The following is a 26209-nucleotide window of genomic DNA, read 5'->3' as shown; positions in this document are numbered from 1 at the left end:
ACCATTGGCTATATATATATATATATATATATATATATATATATATATATATATATATATATATTATATATATATATATATATATATGTGTGTGTGTATATAAAATTTTGTATTGCAGACATAGTTATGTAGTTGGAAAGCTTATTTCCTGACCATGTGAGCTTGGGTTTTGTCCTACTGCACAGCACCTTAGACAAGTGTCTTCTTTTGTAGTCCCGGGTCGACCAAGACCTTGTGAATGGATTTGGAAGATAGAAGCTGTGTATGTATGTATATGTGTACCCTGGTCTTGACATCATATGGTGGTTGTAAATGAGCATCATAAGTGACCATGTTCATTTCCTGTCTACCATGGTGAAGTATTGCCTTACTTGCAAACAGGTGTGGGTTAGCGAAGTGAAGGGCATCCAGCTGTAGAAAATCTGCCACAACAAATTCTGTCCGACTCATACAAGCCTGTAAAAGTGGATGTGAAACGATGATGATGATGTTGTTATGACCCTGCTTTTAGAATAGGTACACTTTCCATGAAAAAGAAAAACTGGGATGGGATGACCACGGCTGGAATACCTTAAAGTCTGTACTATCGGGACTGATCTTGTTTGAACCAACAACTACCATTATTTCTGTCATTTCAATTTTTGTATGCTGTTCTATGTTTCCATAACCACCTGCTTCAGTCATCACTCTTTTACTTTATGTCATCATTGACGTGTTGCATTTAAACATTTGATCTGTTTCATTCCAAATCTGTCTACTTCAGCTTCTCACTCCCAACTCGTGACTTTTGTCTGAATTGTCGTTGTATGTCTAGTGTTTACTAACTGATACTTTTAATGCAAACATTCCCACCTTGTACTCCATCTCTTACAAAATCTACAGACACAAAACATATTGACTGTTTCTATCCAATCACTTCAAGATCTCTGGCCTTTACTGTCAGCTCTTCGCTATATATACAGCATCTCACTATTGTTGCATGCATTACTCAATGTAACGTTTTGTACAGAAATTATTTTGCTGCCAAGAAAGGTATCAGTTGTCTAATCTCCACCCACTACTGTAGATGCTGCTGTTGCTGGTTCCAGTATCCAATACTAATAAATGCATGATACAAAAAAAAAATACATCTTGTTTATCAGATATATGAAACTTAGTCTAAAGCCTTCTCTGAGTCAACAAAATCAATGGGTATATTCTTTGCAAAGTATATCTCTGGCATTTGTTTCACCAGTTTTTTCGATCCTTTGTGACAATGCCAGCTCATTTCTTATGGGATTGAGCCCTCTCAGTTAACCATTTCAAATGAAGTGTGTTTGAAGGTATCCATTTGTATGTACCTACGTTTAACAACATACTGAATAACTAGATATAGTGTATGTTTACATAAATACATATATACATGCAGGAAATAAAGATCACACATATTGATGATTTAACATATATATATATATATATATATATATATATATATATATATATATATATATATCATCACCATTTAATGTTCATTTTCCACACAGGCGTCGGTTGGACAGCTTGACAGGAGGTGGCCAGCCGGAGAGCTGTGCAGGCTCCAGTTGTCTGTTTTGGCACGGTTTCTATGGCTGGTTGCTATTCCTCATGCCAATCACTTTACAAAGTGTAGTGGGTCCTTTTCTATGTGGCACCAGTGCTTCTTAAATGGCACTGGTATGGCTGCTTCTTGCGTGTTACCAACATGCCTGTGACACCAGTATGATGTGTATATATGATCAGTGAGTGCACTTTACTTTGTAGTTTTTTATGAAAGTATATTCATTCACAATTTTTTTTTTATGTTAGAATGCTAGGAAGTTTAGCATTGATCACAGTTCTTATTTGAAGTTTTGAAGAAACCAGAAAAGTTATTTGAAATATAAAAAAGATAAAAAACTAAAAAAAAATGAAAATTTTCTTCAAAACAGGAAGTCTGATAATATAAAACAATGAAGACGAGAGTATTGTGTGAATGAAACATTGTCAGACAATGAAATTTTTATTGAAATTGAATCAGTAGTAGAGTTAGCAGTAGTAGTAGTTAGTGTAGCATTTAGTAGCATGTTAGTAGTATTAGAAATAATATGTGCAATAAAATGACATACAAAAGTCATAACTTATTGGCAATAAAATATTGAACAACCCTATAGATTCATTCTTAAAAATGTGGGTTACCAGCTGACCACCACTGCTTCACTCACAGCACACAAAGGCCATTCACAGCCATTGGTGGTGGAGGGAAGATTGGTTAAAGTGAATGAGAGGAAAATGGAACAAAATCATCCTATAGCATATTTGAAAATCTTTTTTTTTCTTTCAGAATTGTTGTTGATTTTAATTTTCATCTATTTTTGTTGCATTTCTGACCATTAGTTTATTCTAAGTATTTTTTCCACACAATCACTTAGAAAACTTTCTGTTAATCTCTGTGTAAAATATCTTCAGCTTTGCTGAGTCTAAACACACTTTTCTTCTTCAAGATATTTGAATTATTTTTATCCATAATCCTGAAACTGTAAAACCCAACTGGGTCTTAATTTTACTGCTAAGTGCTCTACAAATTAGTGTAGCATGGTTCAGGAATGTATTTGATCCTGTTGCTGCACTGGATCAGAATGGAAGAGTAACTGAAATAATTTTACTAATTTATAATATTTGCTATGTCCGTGATAATTGACAAAGTCCTATTATTTTCTTGAATGATATTAAACTTAAGCTACTGAATTTGTAAAACTTCTTCCTATTGAATGGTTTGAATGTGTATTTTAATTGCTAGAAAAATGTAATTTCTGATATTCCAACTAAAAACTTATTAAAAGTCTTTTATAATTATTGTTTATAAATTTTGTGCTGTTAGCTTTATTCCTAATTAATTTTAAAGAACTGTTCTAGATTGATTCGATAAGGTTTACTGTCTTTGCTAGTATTTTTGTTGTACAAATATTTTGATGTTAGAGTTCTGACTGATTTCTCAAAGATACAGACTTCCAGCTGTGATCTTATGAGCACATAAGCTACTCTGCAAAATTATTGAACCTGTTTTATCTAAAGGAAAAATTAAAAAAAATCTGATTTCTAGAAATCCTGAAACATTATCTTTCTAATTGGGCTTTATTGATACAATTTGTATATTTTTTTGTACAAATATGTAAGTATCAAGAGGAAAAGGGTTAGAAGAGAGTTAATGACCCGCATAGTTGGACCCTTGAGTTTTTTTCCTTATTTAGATTTAATTTATTAATCCACAAAATTTTAGAGCAAAGCATAATTCTTTTAAAACAATTTATAAAGCTAATATTTCCATTAAGGCAATATTATATTTTGATTTAAGAGTTGATTTTCTTTTTTAGTCTAAATTATTATTATTATTATTATTATTATTATTATTATTATTCCATTATATATAATGAAGTTAGGTTCTCTATGTGGTGTCATTTATGAAAAATTAGTGCTTTAATCACTTGAGGCTTATTTCCTTTCAAACTTTACTCTTCCACCTCTTTAATTTTGTTGATACCAACATTTGGAATGAAATATAAAAAAAAAAAGAAGAAAATATAAGTTCCATTTTATGCTCTCTGCAATGTTTTAGTTCAGGTAGGTGAGTGCATTATTTTACTGCATTGAAATCATATCTAATTCTCTCTGTAAACAGAAAACTTATCGAACTCTTTCACAGGTGAAAAATCAAAATTTTCGTTTTAGAAATAAGAGATCAACATTATTAAAATCCATTTTGAAAATAATAAGCTACAGTAAAAATAGTTGGATTGAAAGAAGATTGAAATCTTAGCAGTGATTTTGAATGTGGTGAAATTATTTGTATTTTTCAAGAGCATTCCATTAGTGTTTTTAAAATCCTTTTTTTTTTCTCTTATATTGGCTTGGCCATATATTTCCACTTTCAGTATGGTCTTGTATGAAATGTTGTGATCAGCAGCTATCTGTATCATTTACAGCAGAATCAATAATAAATATAATTTAAAATCCAAACAGACCTATGGCAGACCATATTACACACTCATTCATGCATCCACTCATTCATGCATCCACTCATTCATGCATCCACTCATTCATTTTGCTCTTAATTCTTTTTCTCTTCAAAACAGAAATAATCACCTTAAGTTTCTGTGTGTGTGTGTGTGCATGCATGAGCCTGTGTATACATATGTTTGTGTGTGTTATCCTGTATTAAAAACATTTGATTCATTTTCAGAAAAAAGCAATGGCATTTGAATATTGCACCTATTGCAACAGAAGCATTGCCAAGACACAAAACTTTTTTTTTCAAATAATTGCTCACTCTCTAAAACCTTTATTGTCTTGTGACTTCTATCAAGCCTTGCAAATATAGCTTGCTCTTTTATCAAACAACATACTGAGATGCACTTAAAAGACATTGCTATAATATGAAAATGATATCAATGTAGATCAGTATGAAAATGTATGTCTTGACAGTGAATATTATTGTGCCAGCTGCAATGAAATACAGAACTGTTTTGAAATAATTTTTTTTATTTCAATGTTCATCAGTTAGAAGTTAACTTTTATTAGGACAGTTCTTGACAAAGAATACATTCAAATAGACATTTATGAGAAAAAGTTTATGATAAGTTTAGAGAGACATTTTATAAGGAAAACTGGTAGTAATATAACCTGCATATTGTTTAGCCTTTAAAACAAAGCAATATTGCAGTGGTAGGTATGTGCATTTAAATTATTACTCCATACAGAGTGGTAGATGTGTGTTCAACATATTGACAAAATTGAATTCACTACAACTAACATGTTTGAAAAGTTAACACCAAATTTCAGCAGATAGAAATTGGGTTCTTGTCAGTATTCAGTAGACATGCCTTCTAGATAGACAACATGGTTATCCTCAGAGGTATTGTTGATTATTACTTATTCTCATCTTTTCAACACATTTTGCAAAGGACTAAATTATTGTTGCTTATTTTATATTTCTGCAAAGTTTAGATTGTGCGTTTTTTCCTTTGTATTCACAGGAAAAGTAAAGAAAAGCCAGTTAATGTTTACACCCTTAACTTTTAGTGTGCAATTTCATAACAAAAAAGAGACATTTTACTTAGATTTATGTCCTATGATATTTAACAGTTTTCAATAATAGTATCATCAACATTTTGATGAAGTATTTTGTAATCATTTCTGCTTAAGAATCAAATCATCTTCTATAAGAGGGTAAGAGCCTCCACTTCCCTGGTAAAAAAAAAAAAAAAAAAAAAAAAAACTTAGCCATTGATACCTAACAATTGCAACAGAAATGAAAGATGCTTCTTATGAATGCTTTAGATGTATGATATTTACCTCTTAGAGGAAAGGTTTTTTTTTTTATTGCTAAGTTTTCTTATTGGCATATCTGAGATTCTTATGTTGTGAGCACACCGACTGATACTGTTAAGAATAAGCCAAGTTTCTCTTTGAATTGAACATTAGTTATGTTAAATTTTCCTTCCTCTCATCCATAAGACTATTGCACATGGTGATTTACTGTTTAATTAAACTACTATTTGTTTAGTTTACTCATTACATCTGCCTCTCTGTCAGACTGAAATTGCGCATAATGTTATGTGAATTATTTTCTTTATTTTAGTTCTTAAAAAAAAAAACAAAAAAAAAAAATAGAAACATGAAATGGTAATGACTGATCCTTGTTTGAATCAGTTGTTATTACATAATTTATGGTTCACTATATACAGTTAACTACCACATAATACAAAAGAGAAACACTGAAGAAAAAAAAAAAAAAAGAAATGTATTTTTTCGAATTTGTTTTTTTATTTTTGACTCGATTGTCAAATTCTAAATCTCCTGCTTTCACTTGAGGATGTTGAAAAGGCAGATATAAACTTAGTTGTTGTTCATTTAACTTACTTTGTCTAACATTTAGGTTTCCAGTATTTGTGTTTCTGATTTAAAAATAGCACAACCATACAGTAATGGTGGTGGTGGTAGTAATAGTAATAGTAATAGTAGTAGTAGTAGTATTAGTAGTAGAAGTGCTATACACTTTTGAAATTTTGTTTTTAATATTTGATCTTTGATATTTAAGTATTGTTTCTGTGAACTTTATCAGAAGTTGAAATAACCATCTATCTTTGCTGTTTTACTGGAAAAGAATAATAGAAAGGAAATTTCCTTTGTGAAGCTAGCTCCCGTGGAAGTTAATGATTTTCTAAATATTAGTTTATGACACAGCCATATTGAGCCTTTCATTTATCTACTGTGCATTGTTGGTATTCCTTTTGTGAATGTCTAGTAAACTGTCTTATTGAGAGAATATTTTATTCTAGTTAGTAAAATGATGTGAGAATATAAAGTTTGGGTTGAGTTTTGATTTTCTGCTATCACTACCAAATTAGAACTTATTTATAATACTTCAGTAAATGTTTTTTTTTAATGTTTTTGATAAATTTACTTTTTATACATAAGCTCCTCCTTATTGTTGGTAAGTTTCTATGACTAAGGTTAGCTAAATATAACACAACTGCCTGATTATGGGTAATCCTCAAAGTGAAATTGGATTGTGTGGCAGGTCAGTAAGATACAAGTGAGCCAATTCTTTGACATATTATCACACTATGCAATTGATTTTGCACTTTAGAATAAAAATAAAATCAAAACAACAATGACAAGAAAAATTACAGTCTGAGCATTGAAATGGTAAAAAGTATAAATGAATTGTCTATTAAGTGTTTATTGCTTTCACTGGAAAAGTTCCAAGTTATGTACAAATAATCAAATTAATAAAAAGGCATGTAAAAACATTTAACTACTGATGTCAAAATTGTTCAAGATTTCGTGTAAAACATTTTTATTTTGAAATTATAAATTTTTTTCATGTTTTAATATATATAGAATTAGTTTTATTTTTGATGTTGGGATAAAGATAAAAAGTTTAATGTAATGCTTTGGGTAGATTTAAAAACATTGGGATTAAAAATTGGGGAGGGGGAATAGTTTAAAATACTTTCTCATTTTTTTTTTTAAATAAAATTTGGATACCATGTGGAAATTTAATTACTGATGTTATCTCATTTAAAAAGGTTCTTCTATTTTTCTCAATGAAATTAATATATTTTAATTAGATCTTAAATAAGTAAAATTAAATTGTACAATCTAGTAAAAACACATGCTATCTCTGCAGGTGCTTTGGAATTTACATACATTTATGTATAATTGTATATTTATACATATACATATGAATCAAGAGGATGGATGTTCTATCTACAAGTGCATACAGTTATATACATTAATACAATGTCTCTAATAACCTGAAACCAACTGAACAGATTTAAGAGAAGGTGTTTATTGTCGATATCATATTTTGATTGACTCTGGCTCCTCTTTTATCAGGCATTTGTATTTTAGGTTTATAAAGCAAGCATATTTGACTAGTGACATCAGCAGACAACATCATTGAAACTAAATATTCTGTGTAAATTTTGATTTGTAGTTCTTCAGCTACTGAGCTATGAAAATTATTGCTTCTCGAATGAGTACTGTTTATTGCTTGTCGAATGGGAACTATAATAAAAAGATATCCCTGAAGAGCAGAATTTATATTTTTGAATATTTTTTTTTTCTTTTAAGTTAAGAGCGAACTTTTCACTTTGGAACGAACCGACATTCTTTGTTCATTTACAGCACAGCCATGTTAACTTAACATAGGTGCATTGAGAAAGTTGAACACATTTGTTTTTTCAGTCAACATATATCGATGTTCATAAATTGTTTAATCGATGTTAATTACAATTTCTCATCATAAGTTTAAATTTTAACATTTTCTTCACCTTATTTTATCCTTTTTTGGAATACATTTTTCTCTGTAAAATAGTTACAGAGTTCACCAGTGGAAGAAACTTTTGAACACTCTGTTATTGCTCAGTGAATATTTAGTGGCAGTCTCATATTTTATATCAGCATGAAAATATATTGCTATAACATTTGTATATTTTTGCTGTACACATATGTATCCAGAGAGGTCATAATCTGTAAAATAAGACATCAAAGCAAAGATATATAAGGCCAGCTAAGGCTTATTAAAGATTTTACAAAGACAATTTTCAGCAGAGAATATTCAATAAATTGCAGATTTTTAAAAGACAATACATTTTTTTTTAGATGCTTTTTATATAGAATTAATTTTTAAAAATGTACAGTGTTAATTTTCATAAAACGTTTATATTGCTTGGAATTTAAACTTTATTTAATATTATTTATATCTTTAGATTTTTTTTTAAAATTGGTTTCTCTTCCTTTAACTTTAGATATTTCATATTCAGTATATTTGGGAAACTTAATTACTGCCCACTTTTTTTTTTAGAACAAGTTTTTTGTTTTTAACTATCATTTAGTATATTCCAGTATTTACCTGTTCCAAATCTTATACTATTCTCCTATATGTTTTTCTCATTTTCTCTGGAACTATTTTTATTTTCTCATAATTTTTATATTATTTCTTTGCAAGTTACAATTGAATTTCTTCAGTTTCATTCATCAGTTTCACTGTTCCAGATCTTTCAGTTTCATGCCCTACAATATTTATCAAGACAATTCATGTTTTCAAATTTCCTAAGATCTCCATTCCTCAACATTTCAACTTGACATTTTAAACAGGGGATTTAATTTCATCTGTTTTACTGATTATCTCTTTGCAGTGGTTTATCATATTTAGAAGATAATTTAATGTCAATTGATATATATTTTAAACTATTGTTTTTCTTCAGTTGATTAACAAGAGATCAATGAGTCAGTGATCATATTGATTTTGGACTCTGATCATTTAGTATTTAGTTTCAATGTTCAATCATTAGTGCTTATCATAGTTTCAATTATGGAAGACTCTTCTTTATTAAATCTCTTTTGAAGATTGCTACATACAGTTAGTTTTTGCTTAATTTGCTTATTAATTAGAAGAATATTTTGAGATATATTATTGTGTCCAGAAGAGAAACCATTGTGGTCTTAAATGTTTATTGCTGTAATTTCAACTTATCTCACTGTTTAATATCTTATCGAATAATAGAATTGGACAGGAAAAAAGAAAACGTCACCCTTTTTATGTAAATGAGCCATTATAAAATTCTTTTGTGACTTAATGAGTCAAATACAACATTTATCATTTCTCTCATGTCTAGGAGGTAGACAAAAAAAAAAAAAAAAAGAGAGACCCCCCTCCCTTCCCTTACAAAAACAATGAGGTAAGAAAAAAGGTGTTTGTTTTTGCTAAGTATTTTGATTTCATCTATTTTTGACCACATTAGAGGGTTTGAATATATAACAAGAGCTTTCATTGGAATCTCCCATTCATTATTATGAACTCAGTAGTCGAAATAGTTGAGTTTGATTGATTCTGTTTCTTTTTTTTTGACATGTTAATGAAATCTTTTTTTTAATAGAAGTCAATTTGAAGCTAACAGTTTATTAAGGGTTAGCTTCTTCCTCCTTAGATTATTGCCCCCCACCCCCCACCTCATTCAGATTATTGAAATGAAGCTTTTTTTTGTTTTATCATATATAATTGAGCAAGCTATGAAAAAAAAAAAAAAAAATTGGGTGTTAAAAGATAGTAGTGTATGGTCACCATGTTCAACGATAAACAGAATGGGTGTAATGTCAACCATAACAAGAATAACGTTGAATTAGTGTAGAAATTCTAAGGTCATGCATGGAAGTCAGCAAAAAAGGGTATGAGGAATGGAAATTGCAGTTACCTATGTCAAAAGAAGTTGTTTGTGTAGAAATTATTATTATTATTATTATTATTATTATTATTATTGTATGACAAATAGTGTTGGCTGGTGCAAGGTATTTTAATGTGTTCTGGAAATTTTCAGAAAATCATCAAGTGGTGGTGGTGGTGGTGGTGGGGGTAATGAATTATTTCTCTGTTTTTAAAAATGTTACTTTTCCCAATTGAGATGGTGGGATAATTGCTACTTTAGACAAGTAGTTCTTCAACTGTTCTTGCATATAATAGGTACTTCAGCTGTTAGTGTATCTAACAATGGAATGTCTCTCATCCAAGTTATGTTACCTAACAGCAAAACACTTAGGCACCTCAACTGTTAGTGTTACCTAACACATAACAGTTCGGTTATATCAGCTGTCAGTGTATTTACTAATGAAGCACCGACTACATCAGTTGGTAGTAGAATATAACAACTACATAAGGTCTTTAATTAAAAATAAAATAATAAGTAACATCTGATGGTTTTAGTTACACACACACACACACACACACGCACGCAAAATGTATGTTCTCTTAAAAGATGACATATCTTTAAAAGGAGTTAGTGTGTGTGTGTGTGTGTATGTGTGTGTGGGGGCAGAGAGTGACTTGATGTAGACTGGTCATAATATGATTCTGAAATGTGAAAGAATAAATTCCTCTTTTGATCTACACTACTGGTCAAATAAATGAGCAACAGGTGTTTACCTACCTTTCTCTGGTTGTAAACACCTGCTGGTATAATAGACTTGTGGACATGTCAGACTTTGATTGGGGAAAGTGATCAGTTAAGTGCCATTTGAAATTTGATTAACAATATCTCATCTGTCTCCCCCAGGAACAATAACAGTGGCTTTATGGGCCAGTTGATACTGCTGTCTTGATGGAGACAAAAATGGAAAAATTGAATAGGAAAATGGGGAGGGGGGAAATAAAAAAAAAAATGACCATCAGTTATAGTTCATATTCTATGTATGACCATTTTGTTCAGTTTTAGTATTCAGTCATTACTATTGCTAGGTTGATTTTATTGCTTTTTGATGTGTTCTCTTGCTCAAGGAGAATTCCATTTTTTTTCCTTCTTGTGCTTCTACTTCCTCACTCTTCACATTGCATCCTCAATATTCTCACAGAATCATCATGTTAATTATTTACGTATTCTATTATCGTTGTGTCTTTCTTCAACTTTCACAATTATTGTATAGTTTTTTTTTGTTTTTTTTTCCTGTACTGTTTTCTTTTCTTACCACTGTTTTTGATAATTACCAGAAATGTTTTTTCAGATTCCATGCAGCAAGGTTAATTGGTATTGCCAACATAAAGTAAGAGGGAGTTAGAGGGTGAGTGTGGGGGGGAAATGTTTTTTTTTTTTTTATAGAGTACCTGTTAATATTTTTTAAAACTTTTTTTTTCTTTGCTTTGTATTAATGGACAGTTGAACCCAGGTGGGCTTAATATTACTATGCTGCATTACCACAAGTTGTCTTCAGTCTGCCTAAAAAAAGAAAGGATACAAAAGTTGATTAAAACTATGTTGTAATACACATTGCTTTGATTGTACATATTGTGAAATTGGAACATAATAGGAAGCATCTAAATATCAACTCAGACGTTTTCATTTAATGTTTAAAGGGATAAAGACCCTTAGAATGTTTAAAATAGATTGAATCTGAGAAATGGTGCTTTGCAGCTATCTGATTTGGATGAACAGATATCACTGCAGTTGCTGAGGAATGTGTATTTGTTGACCAATGTCCATCAGAATAGTTTTTTTTTAAATTTAAATATATTTATAACCAAAAATGCAGCTCATTCTCTTTCAGATTTTCTAAATTTTGAAAATAATATTTGAAAAAATTTATTAAAGCTAATAACTTAAAAAAAAAAAAAAAGAATGGTAACCATTATCTTCTTGACTTCTCATCTTACCTTGTCTTTATCTCTCTTTTTAGAAAAGGCATGGCAGGAACAGCATGAGGCAACTGAGGATCACTGCATGCATGGTAGGCTGTGTCGGAACCGTGGAGCTTGTACAGGTTTTGTTCATTTCTTCTTCAGCTAAAACATATAATAACATTTTATGGTTTAATTTGCTTAGAATATTTATCTCTGAGAAAAAAAAACAAAAAAAAAACACTTGTGTGATGTTCAATGAGCGATTAGGAATAAGAAGGAATTGAGATAAAGTTTACAATCTGAAATAAGATAGAAATAAGATAGCATTGTCTGAAGGAATTTTTTTGTTACTTTTAAAGATTTTATCTAAAGAAATTTTGATACCTGCTTTAATGAAGTAAAGGCCATAAATTTAATTGTATAAGTGTATGTATGCATGAAAAGAGAGTGTGAGAGATGAAACATTGCTTTATAATCTCTGAAAACTTTGGGCCATTTTGACTATTTCAATAATGATTAGCCTGGATGTCTGATTAAAGAATTTTCTTTCAGTATATCTTCTCAGAACAAATATTTCATGTAGTTAGGAATGTAAGTTGTTGAGATTGTATTAGATGTAGTAGTTTTAATAAACAGTAAAAGTAGCAATGATAATAATTATGCTTATTAACAAATGAAAAACAAATTCTTCCTTTTTCCTTAGTTGGAAGTCGGTGTTATTTCATGCATCTTCTGTGTGGGAGTATTATAACACTAATGTCAGTTTTGGAAGCAGTTATTGCTCGTCACTCATATCAAATGCATCTCAGGTAGGTTGTGAATTCGATTTGCTAAACTATAATCTATTATCTCTTCTTACTCAGCATTTACTCATGTTTGTAGTTTTTCTTTTTCCCCCATTTTTCTAATTATTATTATTATTATTATTATTATTTATTTATTTGTTTTTGTTGCATTTAAATTTGTGAAAAAAAGTTATGTGAGACAATGAAAGTCATTTCAGACTATAAACATAGTGCAGTTGAATTGTTGGTGATATCTGGTATTAGAAGTTTAATGAGAATGTCATAGAAGAAATGAAAATAGCATTTAATACTTAAGCACAAAGCTGAAATTGTGGTAGGTGCTGGGAACAAGGTATCAGAAATCAGCCTTCTTCACTGAACACAAAATTATAGAAAAATGGAATTTCTGTTCTACTTTTTCTCATCTTTTATCTCACCTAATCCCTATTCTCTATCTCTACCTTCTGCCCTAATTATGTCATCTAACTGCAGAGCATATTTTACTTTTGGCAAACACTCTGAGCAGTTCTTAGTCTTTTACTCATGACTATTTCTGCAGTTAAGTATGCCAGTGCATCTGGTGCACTTAAATTTGTTTCTGTAATCAGTGTCAGGAAATGCAGAATTCTTTGAAATATTTTTTGATGCTGTAAGATATTCAATTTAAATTACATTTACCTGTCACAAATTACATTTACCTTTATTGCATGTAGATTACGGTAATCCAATTATGTTACCTGATACAAATTGCATTTATTTTTATTGTTTGTAGATTGTTACTCGTTTGCACTAAATGTGATTATTGTTACCATGCTTAAGGTTTAATTCTATATTTTTGTTCTTTCTTTTTAAAGTAAAGCTGAGTCTTCCATTCGAGTTGTACGGATTCAACTTAACAATGGTGAGCGTGTTGTTGGTATCCGTTACCCAGAACGTCTCATTGGTGAGGTTGAGAAAGTTCTCAGAGAACATCAGCTTGTCAATCAGTTGCAGATGATGAATAACAATGTTAGTATCCTTGCTATAATTTACCATATTCTCTATGGAATTTTATTTTTCTGATACGTTACTAGATATTTCTTTGTCATACTGTCTCTTTCTTTTTCTGTTTTTGTACTATATTTATTTTATTGATTATATATTTTTGCTTTTTGTTTCAGTCATCAACGCAGACCAATGACACTGTTATACCAAATTTTAATTCTTCATCGAACAAGTTCATCATTGAAGCCGCCTCTCCAGTGATTCCAAAATATGTTAACAAGGCATTTACTCCACAATTTAACATGCACTCGTTTTTCAAGCCTAATGCACGTAGTCATGTGATGCCGTCTTCAATGAGCAGAAGTTCATGTAAAGTAAGACCGATGGAACAAAATCTGGTCAATGATTCCAACAATCAGCTCATGCCATACAATAGTGCACCGGCACAACATTCCTTATCCATTGCTAGCAGTGCTACAAGTAATAATTTCAATAAAGGAGTGTCTTGTAGTGCTATTTGCAGTAGCAGTGAGAGCAGTATTACCAGTGATCCTTACAAAATGAACATGTCCCGAAAACGGCGTTTTAACAACTACAGTTTTGATAATTGCATTGATATGAATCGCAATTGCAAGCAACAAACTCTTGTGTCTCTTTTTGCTAAAAATACTGTCAATAGGCTGGAGAGTCCACTAGTAACTAGCCAGCAGTGTCCAGTATGCAGCATGAATTTTGAGCTGGGCACCACTAATGATCAGATCAATGCTCATGTTGATAACTGTCTTTTGTAACAGGCAACTAACTCATTTTTTTTAAGTTATTCAAAATTGAAAGAAGAAAACATGAAAAAAAGGAACAGCACATTTTTTTTTGTTGATTTTTTAGTATTGAAGGAGACATACGTAAATAAACCTAACACTTATATAACATTAAATACTAATTTAAATTAAAAGTTTGTGTTGTTGTTTTTTTATTTAAATATTGTGTTCTGAGAGAGAGAGAGAGAGAGAGAGAGAGAGAGAGCAATTGCTTGCAGGGACAAATTAACCTGCTTTTTTTATAAACAAAAAATGAAAAAGGGAACACTTCTCCTGAATCTATTTCTTTTGATGTAGTGGTGTATTGTATTAGGTTACATCCTACAGTGTTTAGTGTTGTCTCCAGTTTCATATGTACAAATTTGGTTATCTTTTCTAGAAACTTGCAGGTCAGGTCTCCTCCCCCAACACCAAATTAGAGAAATATATTTTGGTTGAGTGCTATTTGCTGCAATCCTATAATTTGATTGTCAAAACGAGCCTGTTAATGTACAGCTGGAGGACAGACAATTGTCAGAATTGTGTATGTGTGTGTGAGATGTGCATGTATATATGAGAATGTGTGTGTATCTATATATAATACTGGTAAACATTGGGAAGTTGACACCATGGAATTACTGATTCTGTAGCCCTCTTAATACTGCAGTATTAGTTCCAGTGTGCAAATATTAAACTTTTGCTGAGCTGATAGCTCTGTCTGTCTACTGAGCATAGGGTTGAAATGACTAATATCTGTCACCATTGCTGCATTGGCTTATTCTTACTAAATTTTCTTATTTAGGCTGTAAATGGGTACCATTTGAATCATATCCTTTTACTGTAGGAAGTAGGACTTTATTTAGTTAACATGTGTCCTCTAAGTTTGCAGTGCTGAGTTCAAGTCTTGCTTTGAGTTAAGAGAAGGTAGTTTGAAGTATTATATCAAATTACATCAATAGATATAAATAGACTATAAATCACTTCAGTGAAGATTGCTATTTAATATCATATTAAATTTACAAGCCTCCCCCCACTTAAATTCCACAATGATAACACCTCATTTGGTTATATATTATTTTGATATTACAAGTTTTTACTTGAGTACTGTAAATTTACATAAGTCAGTTGTTTTGTATACACACATTGTAGAGGAATGGAAATATTTAGCCACAGGTTAACCCTGATCAAGCAAACTTATGATTGAAAATATCCTACCCATGATCCCCCCTTTTTTTTTTACAGTTATGTCTAGTACTATACTAATCCAAGGGAATCTTATATAAAGCTGAAGTGTGATTTGAATTGATAGAAATATTAGGCAGGTTAAGTGTTTACTTGTTACTAATAAATTCTTCTATTCACTGCTAATGCTATACACCAATCATTCTATGATTGGTCCACATTCCTCTGTTAGGGGCATAGGGCTGGTTTCCCAGTTTTTCTGGCATATATATTCCTTTCTGGACAGGAATCAAAACCACAATCTTACAGTCATGAGCCCAACACTGTAATGACAAAGTCATTGCCTCCACACAATTATACTATACTTTACACCAGGAAAGACTAACTATTTCTAAAAATATTTTTTCTTAGTTTTGTAAATCTTAGATTCATATAAAATTGGTTCAAATTCCACTAGTTCCTGTCTTGATTGATAAACTAAATACCAGTTATGTACACTGGCCTTGGTACAACAGTTATTTTCTGAGACATTCCATGAAGAAGACTAATCTGAATCTATTTGGTTTCTAACATCTAAAAGTAGCTGATGGTTTTTGGTGTCAATATTTGTTTTCTATGATCTCATTGTTTTACAAATGTATCCCATTAATCCTAGTTTATTCTCTTCCTGTAAATGTTTGTTCACACCTCATTTTATTGATAATGTAAAACTTTTGCTACAGAATAAAATATCTTTGATGTAAATGGAGAGCCTCTTCCACATCAGCAATACTAGAAAGGAAGAAAAGTATTTTGTATTGCTGTCTATTATTGAGCTATTTCTTTTAGTCTTGGTCTTTCTCACTTCCTTTTCTGTCTCACATACACATACTTGTTTTAAAATGGAATTAGTAGACAAACATTCAGGTTAGGTGAGAGGTTCATACACAAAGTATTGATTCTTTCAGATATTGTTTTACAGCATTTTTTATATGAAGAATACAATTAAATGAACCACCTAAAATCTGAAATTCCATTTAATATCGAACCAGTTTCTCTTCTGTAGACTATACAGAACTTTCTAGAATCTTTAATTTAATGTTTGAAGTCTCAGTTTTTTCCCAATTTGACTAAACCATTACATTTTTCTAATTTAATCTTACGAATCTGTTGATTGCAGATGAACAAAGATACATAGTTTGTAAGTTTCATGCTGTCAATGTTATTTGAAATGAGATTTGCTTAAAGATCAGTCAAATGAGCATTCATTATTTTGCCTAACATAAAATATATTGAATTTTACATAACGAATTAGGATGATTCTTCTGTTTCTATAAATTGACTTATTGCAGACATTAATCTTATACTTTGTTAACCTCTTCACATCCAAGTTTGGTTATTTCAATTTAGCTTTTTGTCTAACAATCTCATGTGCTGTAGCATGTTCAGATCCAAACTGACAGCAAATAAATCAACTAAGCTTAGATGTTAGCTAGAACTGCACTCTTTGTTCCCCAGAGTTTAATGATCAATAATTTGTTGGGTAGTGAGTCGAGTTTCTGTCTTTCTGATTATCATTTCAGCTGACATGGTTAGAAATAACTTCCTTGTTTCACTGAGGTTTACTCAATTTCTCGCGTCAGTGAAGTGCTTGTATGAATATTTGAAAATACGAGTATCTATTAAGATAGTTTTTGTTTATTAACTTTCAGTGAATGAATACATTGTGTAAGCATCTAAAAATATTACTTTCAAAGACCAAACTAGTCACATATTTCCATATATCACTAAATACGAAGATCTTAGTCTTTTTTTTCTTTTTTAACATAGTTCATGGTTTTTAGAGGATATTTTACTGAGCATAGTCAGACCAAATACTTTCACACCATTTAAGTTCATTTACAAATAGAAAATAAGGATTCTTGGTCCTGCCCTGATTTCAGCAGATATATATATATGTACACCTGAACAAAGTATTTGAAGAGAAACTTTCCATCAGAAATGGATTGTCTTTATTTTATTCAAAACCACCTTTATTGAACAAGTATATTGTCCAATTTTCAAAATACAAAGAGCATTTAAGTTGTTAGTAACAATAATAATAAATTGAAAAACATTCTTTTATGAATTCTGAAAATAAGATATTGAAAATATTGGCACAATAAATTTTAAATATCAATGAACAAATTGAGAGGATTTAAAACCTTTGAATTAAAATTATAATACACAATGTTATATTTTCTTATTAGTTGCACATAACCAGTTTTCTTTTCAAAATTCAAAAAGCGTAATCTTCAGATTCAAAATGAATTGTATTTGAGACTGAAAATGGTCATTGGAGCTAATGCTTGTTCCAATTTTAATTTTTGACCACGCTCATATCATTACCTGTACATATTTGAATGACATCCTGTTAGGATTTGAACCTTGTACTTACTTGCACTTGTGTCGGCGTTCACCCAAGATGAATTGAGCCGGTTCCAATCAGTGAATCCACAGCACCACAAACAAAATGACCATATTCAGCGATCACGGACACCCTACGTGAAAATCGTCAACTAGTGGCGATTTGAACAACGGACACCTGATATGCGAGGACAAATACTGATTAAAGATCCGACTTGATTGTACTAGTCCCCGTTGCTAGCTTCCCACCACGCCATTACGATATCCTATTAACGTTAACAGTGCATTTGCATCCGTGGAAATGCGCTGAAAAATTAGGCGAAACTATCAACGAAATCATCCTAAGTACATGAATCACATTGAAGGAAGAAAGAGCTCTCATCGATTGTAAGCTCTCGCTGGTGGTTCAACAGCTCTAGTGTCAAAGCTGATAAAAACTGTCAAAGACTGCCATCGCATTATTTTACTCCGTATAAGGTTAATGCAGAATTGAAATAATTACTTATAGATAATAAGCAAGATGTACTTAGCGCACGATGCTATATCGTCATCAACTCCTATGTGTGAAACGACTCAGAGAAGCACAATCAGTGTTGGTCTGGATCCATTAACGATAACAAAGCCAACCCATGTAAAGTTTATCACCGACTACTCGTAGACCTAAGTATTAGGCTGGTACTTAATATATATCGACCATAAGCGAATGAATGACACCTTGCAGTAGACTGGAAGGAACACCACAAGGGGCGTTGTGTCCAACGCTCTAACGATTCTGCGACTGAGCTACTTCGCTTGAATGAACAGTTATGTATATATGTGTATATGTATACATACTTATAAATAAGTATGCATATATTTGTATATATGTATGTATGTATGTATAAAATCTCAATGATTTTATGTGAAGATATATATGAGAACAATTTAGCATTAAACTGAAAGATCACATAATCCTTTTTTAGCTGAGTACATATTCGGTTTTGCAAAAAAAAAAAAAAAAAAAAAAAAAAAGGTTGGCAATGATTTAGCGGTTATTACATGTAACTCCACAGATCACAGATTAAAACTCTAATTCCACAGATCACCACTCTGTCACAGCTTCTTTTCATGAAATATTATCTATGAATATAATATTTCGACCTAAAAACCCATTTCCAAAGCTGAAAGTGACTGAATTTCACATATTTTTTTTCGCATTTCATCCTGTTTAAACTCCCCACTTTACCATCATTGCTTTATTACCTGAGAAATGTTTGCGAAAATAAAAATCCTAAACTGGGATTCCTTGCAAATATGGTGTTGGTAGCCTAATTTCCTTTTCCAGTGTGTGTGTGTGTGTGGGGGGGGGGGGGGTGCGCGTCGTGTAGAGACACAACGAAATCTTCAAATGCCGAGATATGGAATGACAGAATTCCACCCCCCCCACTCTTCTATGTTGTCTTTTCATGCTTTTCAGTCTGGTTAAACTTATATATATATATGTGTGTGTTTGTGTCTGTGTGCACGCCCGCATCACCCCACACCACTCACACACATGGATACCTTCCTATATATGCACTCAACACTCCGCTTCTTGATATGTTCCTAATTCCTCCCCGTAGAACGGCATTCTCACGTGGCACCTAGAATTATCTTGTTCCTTTTTTTCCACCACCTTTTCTCCTTTTCGTTTTTATGATAAAGGACTAGCGTCCGAAACGTTAAGGAACTGTTCCCTTCCCTTTCAAATGCTAGACTAATAACACGTTTATTAGAATTTGTCCCTCTTGCCTTTTTCTTGTTTTTTTTTTCATTCAGTGTATGTATGTATGATATTTCTTTGAGTTTTATCTAAATTTTTCTTAAGAGAGTTCAAGCCAGTTGCTAAGAAATCGACAAGACTTTTGAGTTAAGAGAGTTCCCGATATTTGCAAATATGTGGTTGAGTTGGTGTGTTGGTTGAACTGTCGAAGCATACATCCAAGTATGTGCATCTATTCACATAAGAATCTCAGATGGAGAACTTTTGGAACGTCTTACGAAACTTCACTAGGCTCCTAATAGATTGGATTTAAAGAAACTGTGTCATTTTCATTTGCTCTTTCTTTTTTCGTGAAACCGAGTATTTCTAAGTTTTTCTGGAAGTTTGTTGGTACATGCCCTAATACACTATGACGAGACGTACAAATAAGAACATATTGCCAGAGTACATGCGATGTATGTATGTGTGTATGTGTGTATGTCATTCAGTTTTATTTCAAGATTTTCTGCCAATAGAGAAAGAGCCGGTTTCTAACCTAGAGCTAAGGCTCCTTCAGTGAAATTTCAACATCAACAGGGTATGTATGCATGTATGTATGCATGTATATATGTATGTATGCTAATATTTTTTGCATCACGCAATTTATTTCACTCCGTTTCAAGTATGAATTATCATTATAGTTGATATTTCGACATAAATCGCTCACGACCGAATTATAATTACTTGCCTTCTGACATCAATTTCGCTTCGTTTGTTAAACTTTCATGTATGCACAACAGCAGGTTTTTCTGTGATAAGTCCAGAAAATTCAGTTATGCATTTCAGTAATATTTTAAAGCAGAATGTTAGCTTAGCAGACAAACTAATTGGAAAAATCAGTAAAATACATTGTTTTGCGCAAATTTGTTTTCTACGACTTTAATTAAACTTGTATAAACTGTATTTCTTGTGGACGCGCCAATGGTGGAAATGGGTTTCAAGGACTAGTAATATGCCAAGATGAGAATGCTATTGCGAAGGTGTGTGTATATGTATGTGTGTGTATGTGTGTGTGTGTGTGTGTTTGTGTGTGTGTGTTGTGTGTGGTAAACACTAAGTCTATACCTCATGAACTCAAACTAAGGGAACACCTTACATACCTTCTATTTCTACCACCAATTTTAACTGTACACAAACATCTGCAAAACCAAATCTTGCATACACATACATATACGCACGTGCGCGCACGCACACACACACACACACGCCCACACCAATATACACATGCAACACTCTGGAGTATAGCCTGGGGTGTAACCATTCTATATCCTAGCATTTGGATGGAAAATTCAGTGAGACCGTCTCTCTCTCTGTGTCTGTCTCTCTCTCTTTGTCTCTCTCTCTCTTTGTCTCTCTCTCTCCTTCACCGGAAAGCAATTTGTACACTAACAACTCTATATTTGCAAAGCTGCTAGAAGTCTCTGTTCATGAAAATTTGCCAAAATTAGAAGGCTTAATGTCGATGTGACAATTTTAATCAACAGAATTAAGTTTGAAGAATATCCAAAGTCCAGCAATCTGAATTATGCTTAGGGCGTTTTTTCTCGAAATATTAGTTACACAAAGAATTTAGTACGGAAAGAGATGAAACAATTTGCTTAACAAACATACGTTCTGTTTGTATTAGTTAAATAACTAGCTGAGGTACCCGGTAATAAATTACCGTTAATAAGATGTCTGTTTATAGCCACGAAACATTTTTCGTCAAATTTTGCCATTTTCCAAAAATTTAAAATCTATAATAATGGATAGGACCAATTTGACGAAAAAATGAGTTGAGTCTGGTAGCGAACCCATGTCGCCGTCATTTTTGTACATGTACGAAATTTTACGCTTTTGGGGGCAGATTTCGTGAAATTGATGTTACGACGACTAGTGTGCAAAATGCCTAAATTTTGCTTGAGAAATAAAATGCTCTTACCCATTCAAAACCTGAAACGCTGGGGAATTAAAATAACGAATTGAAATAATAAGTTTTAGTAAATCAAAATGCTTTACGTGTTTTTGCACAATAGACACTCACAACGCCCGGTCTGGGAATCGAAACCGCAATCTATGACCACGAGCCCGCTGCCCTAACGACTGGGCTATTGCGTCTCCAAATGCTAAATAAATTACCGTTAATAAGATGATTGTTGATAACCATAAAACATTTTTCGTTAAATATCGGCATTTTTCAAAAACTTAAAATCTATATTAATTGATTAAAAATTGAGCAGAGTCTGGTAGCGAACTCGTGTCGTCGTCATTTTTGTGCATGTGCGCAAAATGGCGAAATTTTGCGCTTTGGGATAGATCTCGTCAAATTGATGTCACGACGGAGAGTGCACAAAATGCCTTATTTTTGCTTGAGAAATAAAATGCTCTTACCTAATCAAATCCTGAAACGCTGTGGAATTAAAACAACGAATTGAAATAAGTTTAAGCAAGTCAAAACAATTCGCATTGAAATGAAGAATTACCGTTAAACTGTCTGTTTATACACATGAAACATTTTTCGTCAAATTTCGGCATTTTCCGTCAAATTGATGTCACGATGGCAAGTGCAAAAATGCCAAAATTTTACGATTTTTGAAAAATCGATACTGAATAAAAATGGATGTTTTTACAAATTCCAAGTGCGTAAGTGACCGCATAGGCATAACCCTGCCCCCCCACCCCACGTTTCAAGTTTCATGAAGGTCTGTTGGATAGTCTCGGAGGAGCTAAAGTAACAAATTCACAAACACACAAACTTGCCGTTTATTATTAGAGATTATACATATATAAACATACACATACGCACGCACAACATACATACATACATACATACACACATACATAGAACACGCACACATACACATTTGGAAAAAAAAAAGAGCGAGGGAGAGAAAGAGAGAGCGAGTGAGTTAAATAACAGGTATGTATAAATATTTAAGTATAACTTACAAATATTTCAAATGACTCTGTGAGACTTTGAAACCCTAAGCTAACCCTAACCCTAACCTTAACCCTAACCCTAACCCTAACCCTAAGCTGCTGTTATCTCTTGCGCATAATCTTGGGATTGATATGAGCAACGAAGCCTCGTTTCACATGGATGTCACGAAGATGGTGACAGTGTGCAGGCGAATGGCCGGATGGATTCTGCATAGCTAGCAAGGCTGGCTATCTGAGCAGCTGAGGGAATGTCTGAAGGCGCCACTATGAATAGATAGTAGTGACCTTAGGACAGTGCCCTGTGGAACACCACTTGTGATTTGTGTTTCCTTGGAGGTGGCTCCGCTGGTCACCGCTGCCTGACAACTATCATTTACAAAGTCGTGCAGCCGCTCTCCAAATTTTCCGCCTATGCCGAGATCACGCAGTTTGTGACATATCATACTATGATCGACTTTATCAAAGGCTTTTGCAAAGTCGAGATACTTGAATCATTTAGCAGCTGCTTTAACACCCAGTCGTAGTGTTGCAAGAGCTATGTTAGACAGCTTCTACCTGGTCGAAATCCATGCTGGGTGTCAGTCAGCAAGTCATTTTCTTCAAGGAAGACGATTAGGTTTTTGCGAAACTATCCGTTCCATGACTTTGCAGATGTGTGACGTCAGAGAGATAGGCCTATAATTTTTAGCATCTGCTCTGCTTTCTCCCTTATGGACAGGGCATATTATCCCTTTCTCGAGTTTGTCTGGGAGCTTGTCACTTGCAAGGAAGCTCTGGAAACCCCCCAGGGCCAGCAGCTGAGTTTGTGTCAACCTCATCTGTGACCAGGGTTACATCTTCAAAGTTGATGTATATATGAAGTGTGTGTATATATATATATATATATATGTATATATATATGTGTGTGTATATATATATATGTAAATTTATACACACACACACACACACACACACACACACATATATATATATATGCGCATATATATTCTCTCTGTTTATTTCCTCGTGTTTCTTTCTGTTGAAGAGCGTAGGCTCGAAATGTAAAAGACTTTCTCACCTTCCCAGCTTGTTGTTTATATATCTCTCTTCGTCTTTTGTTTTTCTGTAAATTTCAACTCTCTCTCCATAATACATACACACACACACACACACACATACATACATACATACATACATACATACATACATGTATATATATATATATATATTATATACATATATATATATATATATATATATGTGTGTGTGTGTTTATATATATATATATATATATATATATATAGACACATGTATAGTCACACTTATGTGTGCGTATATGTACCCTTGTTCATATGCAATATATTAGTAGATAGTAATGTATATATATATATATATACAGGGTGCAGCAGAAAGGTTGTTCCGATTTCAAAGGTTAATAGAAAACAAGAAATAGAAAACATGCATGAAGTTGCATGAAAAACATTGTATTTCTATGAAGTTCCTTAAATGCCAGGTAGTACCCGCCATGGCCTGGAGTGGAGGGTATCATTTTTTTCTTGTATCGTCATGTGTTTGTTTTTTATTAACCTTTGAGATCAGGGCAACCTTTCTGCCACTCCCTGTATGAATATGTGTGTGTGTATGTATGTATGTGTGTGTGTATGTGTGTTTGTATGTGTGTGTGTTAGTGTGTGTGTGTGTAAGTTCGTGTCTAAGTGTCAGATTTAAAAATAAGTCTGGAGTGGATTTGTTTGATTCACCCGACAAGGTGGTGTTCGACCATGGCTGTAGTCCAATGATTGAAACAAATAAAAAGTAACACACACACACACACACACAGAGGTGCAGGCGTGGGTGTGTGGTAAGAAGCTTGCTTCCCAGCTACATGGGTTCAGGGTTCAGTTTCACTGCGTGGCACCTTCTGCAAGTGTCTTCTACCATAGCCTCGGGCCGACCAAAGCCTTGTGAATAGATTCGGTAGACAGAAACTGCAAGAAGTCCGTCGTGTGTATATATATATATATATATGTATATATGTATGTAGTTATGTGTGCGCGTCTATTCGTGCCTGTTTGTCCCTCCCCACCATCGCTTGATAACTGTTGTTGGTGTGCATAGAAGAAGTACTAGCTTTACAAAGAATAAGTCCTGGGGACGATTTCTTCGGTTAAAAAATCCCTTGAGGCGGTGCGCCACCACGACCGCAGTCCAATGACGGAAGCATGTAAAAGAACACACACACACACACACACACACACGCATATATATATACACACGTGCGTTCAAGATAATCTTAGTGATAGACATAACCAATCGCCCGGCTGAACATTATCACTTGGCAACTTGTTTGCTTTTAGTGAAGTATACTCTTATGCAGGTAGGTATTCAGGCCAAATTTCAGGTTCGAGGAAACCTCCCTCCAACCAATCTCAGACGCCTTGTGACGTGAATTGGGCACTGTCTTCATTCCTGACAAAAAAAGATTTTCAAAATCATTTTACCCGACATACTGAGACTTATTAATGTTAATAAATGTTGTTTTATCCCTTTCACAGGCACACTTATAATTATCTATAGACGGTGTTTAATGCAATAGCAATTAATTAATTGAATCTAGCTTAGCTACCAGCAATTCATTGAATTATACCAATTAGTCCAAGTGTTTTAACAAATTGACTGCATTTAGTGGTTATAAATAGCCATAAGCAATGCATCTCTATTTGAACGGACGACGTGGATAAGTAGCTTCAAGATGAACCCAATTTGATTCGAAGTCAAATCACTCACCCCACATCGCCACTTTGTTTCCGCCTGCAGAAAAGTTAAGAGCAGTTTACGTTACATAATTATCCATTAATGCTATTTAATGTTCTTGCTTTTCTTCTCTCCCTTCTCTCTCGCGCACACAGAAAGTGCACTGAGTGTTTGCGAACACTTTAGCGCAAGCATAGGCAATAGCTTTCGAGAAGCAGGCTGCATAGACCTTGGTTCATTATCAGGCGTGCCGCAGTATTAAAAAATTTCAAGGTAATTTTTCTTTACACGTGCCATTCAGAAAGTCTCGCTGGCCACATTTCCTTATCACTGCTTTAGCAGGCCATAAAGACGACCTAACATAATGTTAGGCAGCATATGCCAAATTTTAACCCTTACATTGCCCTTTTAGAAGTATCAACACTATCAACAGCATCAACAGAGCATATTCCAATTTGACACAGAACGTGACAAAGCGTGCCTTACTCGTGCTTGTAGCTGTCAACAATAGCGAATCGGGGATCAGTAGCATCTTGAAAGTAATTGAATCGCTAGTAATTAGAGTTGGGAAAGGATTAGAGGTCTCTAAAAAAGATACGTGTCATCTGTGGACAAGAGAAAGAGCTACAAATGAATGTCATCCGGACGGTCGGGTTCGTCCAACAGGTTCGAGGCTCAAATCAAGAGCCTCAGAGAATCAATGAGGACTACGTACGTCCGTCCGTATGCATGCGTGCATGTATGTATGTATGTATGTATGTATGTATGTATGTATGTATGTATGTATGTATGTATGTACACATGCGTATTTGTACATATATTCATATGAACATATGCATATATATCGCAGCCACTTGGCTGAAACACATAAATAAATAAATATATATATATATATATATATATATATATATACATACATACATACACACATACATATATGTATGCGCATGCGTACATGTATACATATATGTATGTA

General features: G+C 32.9%; 1 protein-coding gene across 12 annotated transcripts in view; it reads left to right on the top strand.

Moving 5' to 3' along the window:
- The window catches only part of LOC106872350 (protein strawberry notch homolog 1), a 183276-nt gene extending 168887 nt beyond the window's left edge, over positions 1-14389 (top strand). For all 12 annotated transcript variants that reach the window (XM_052966648.2, XM_052966646.2, XM_089348534.1 and 9 more), the window contains 4 exons: positions 11725-11808; positions 12372-12477; positions 13308-13461; positions 13614-14389. In XM_052966648.2, the coding sequence (XP_052822608.1) occupies positions 11725-11808; positions 12372-12477; positions 13308-13461; positions 13614-14228 (959 nt within the window). In that variant the 3' untranslated portion in view covers positions 14229-14389. The remainder of the gene's footprint in view (positions 1-11724; positions 11809-12371; positions 12478-13307; positions 13462-13613) is intronic.
- The last annotated feature ends 11820 nt before the right edge of the window (positions 14390-26209 follow it).

Source organism: Octopus bimaculoides, chromosome 3 (assembly GCF_046866305.1).
Source record: "Octopus bimaculoides isolate indiv1 chromosome 3, ASM4686630v1, whole genome shotgun sequence".
NCBI classification, from domain to species: domain Eukaryota; kingdom Metazoa; phylum Mollusca; class Cephalopoda; order Octopoda; family Octopodidae; genus Octopus; species Octopus bimaculoides.
The sequence above is the reverse complement of the archived record's forward strand: the minus strand, read 5'-3'. Positions and strand labels throughout refer to the sequence as shown.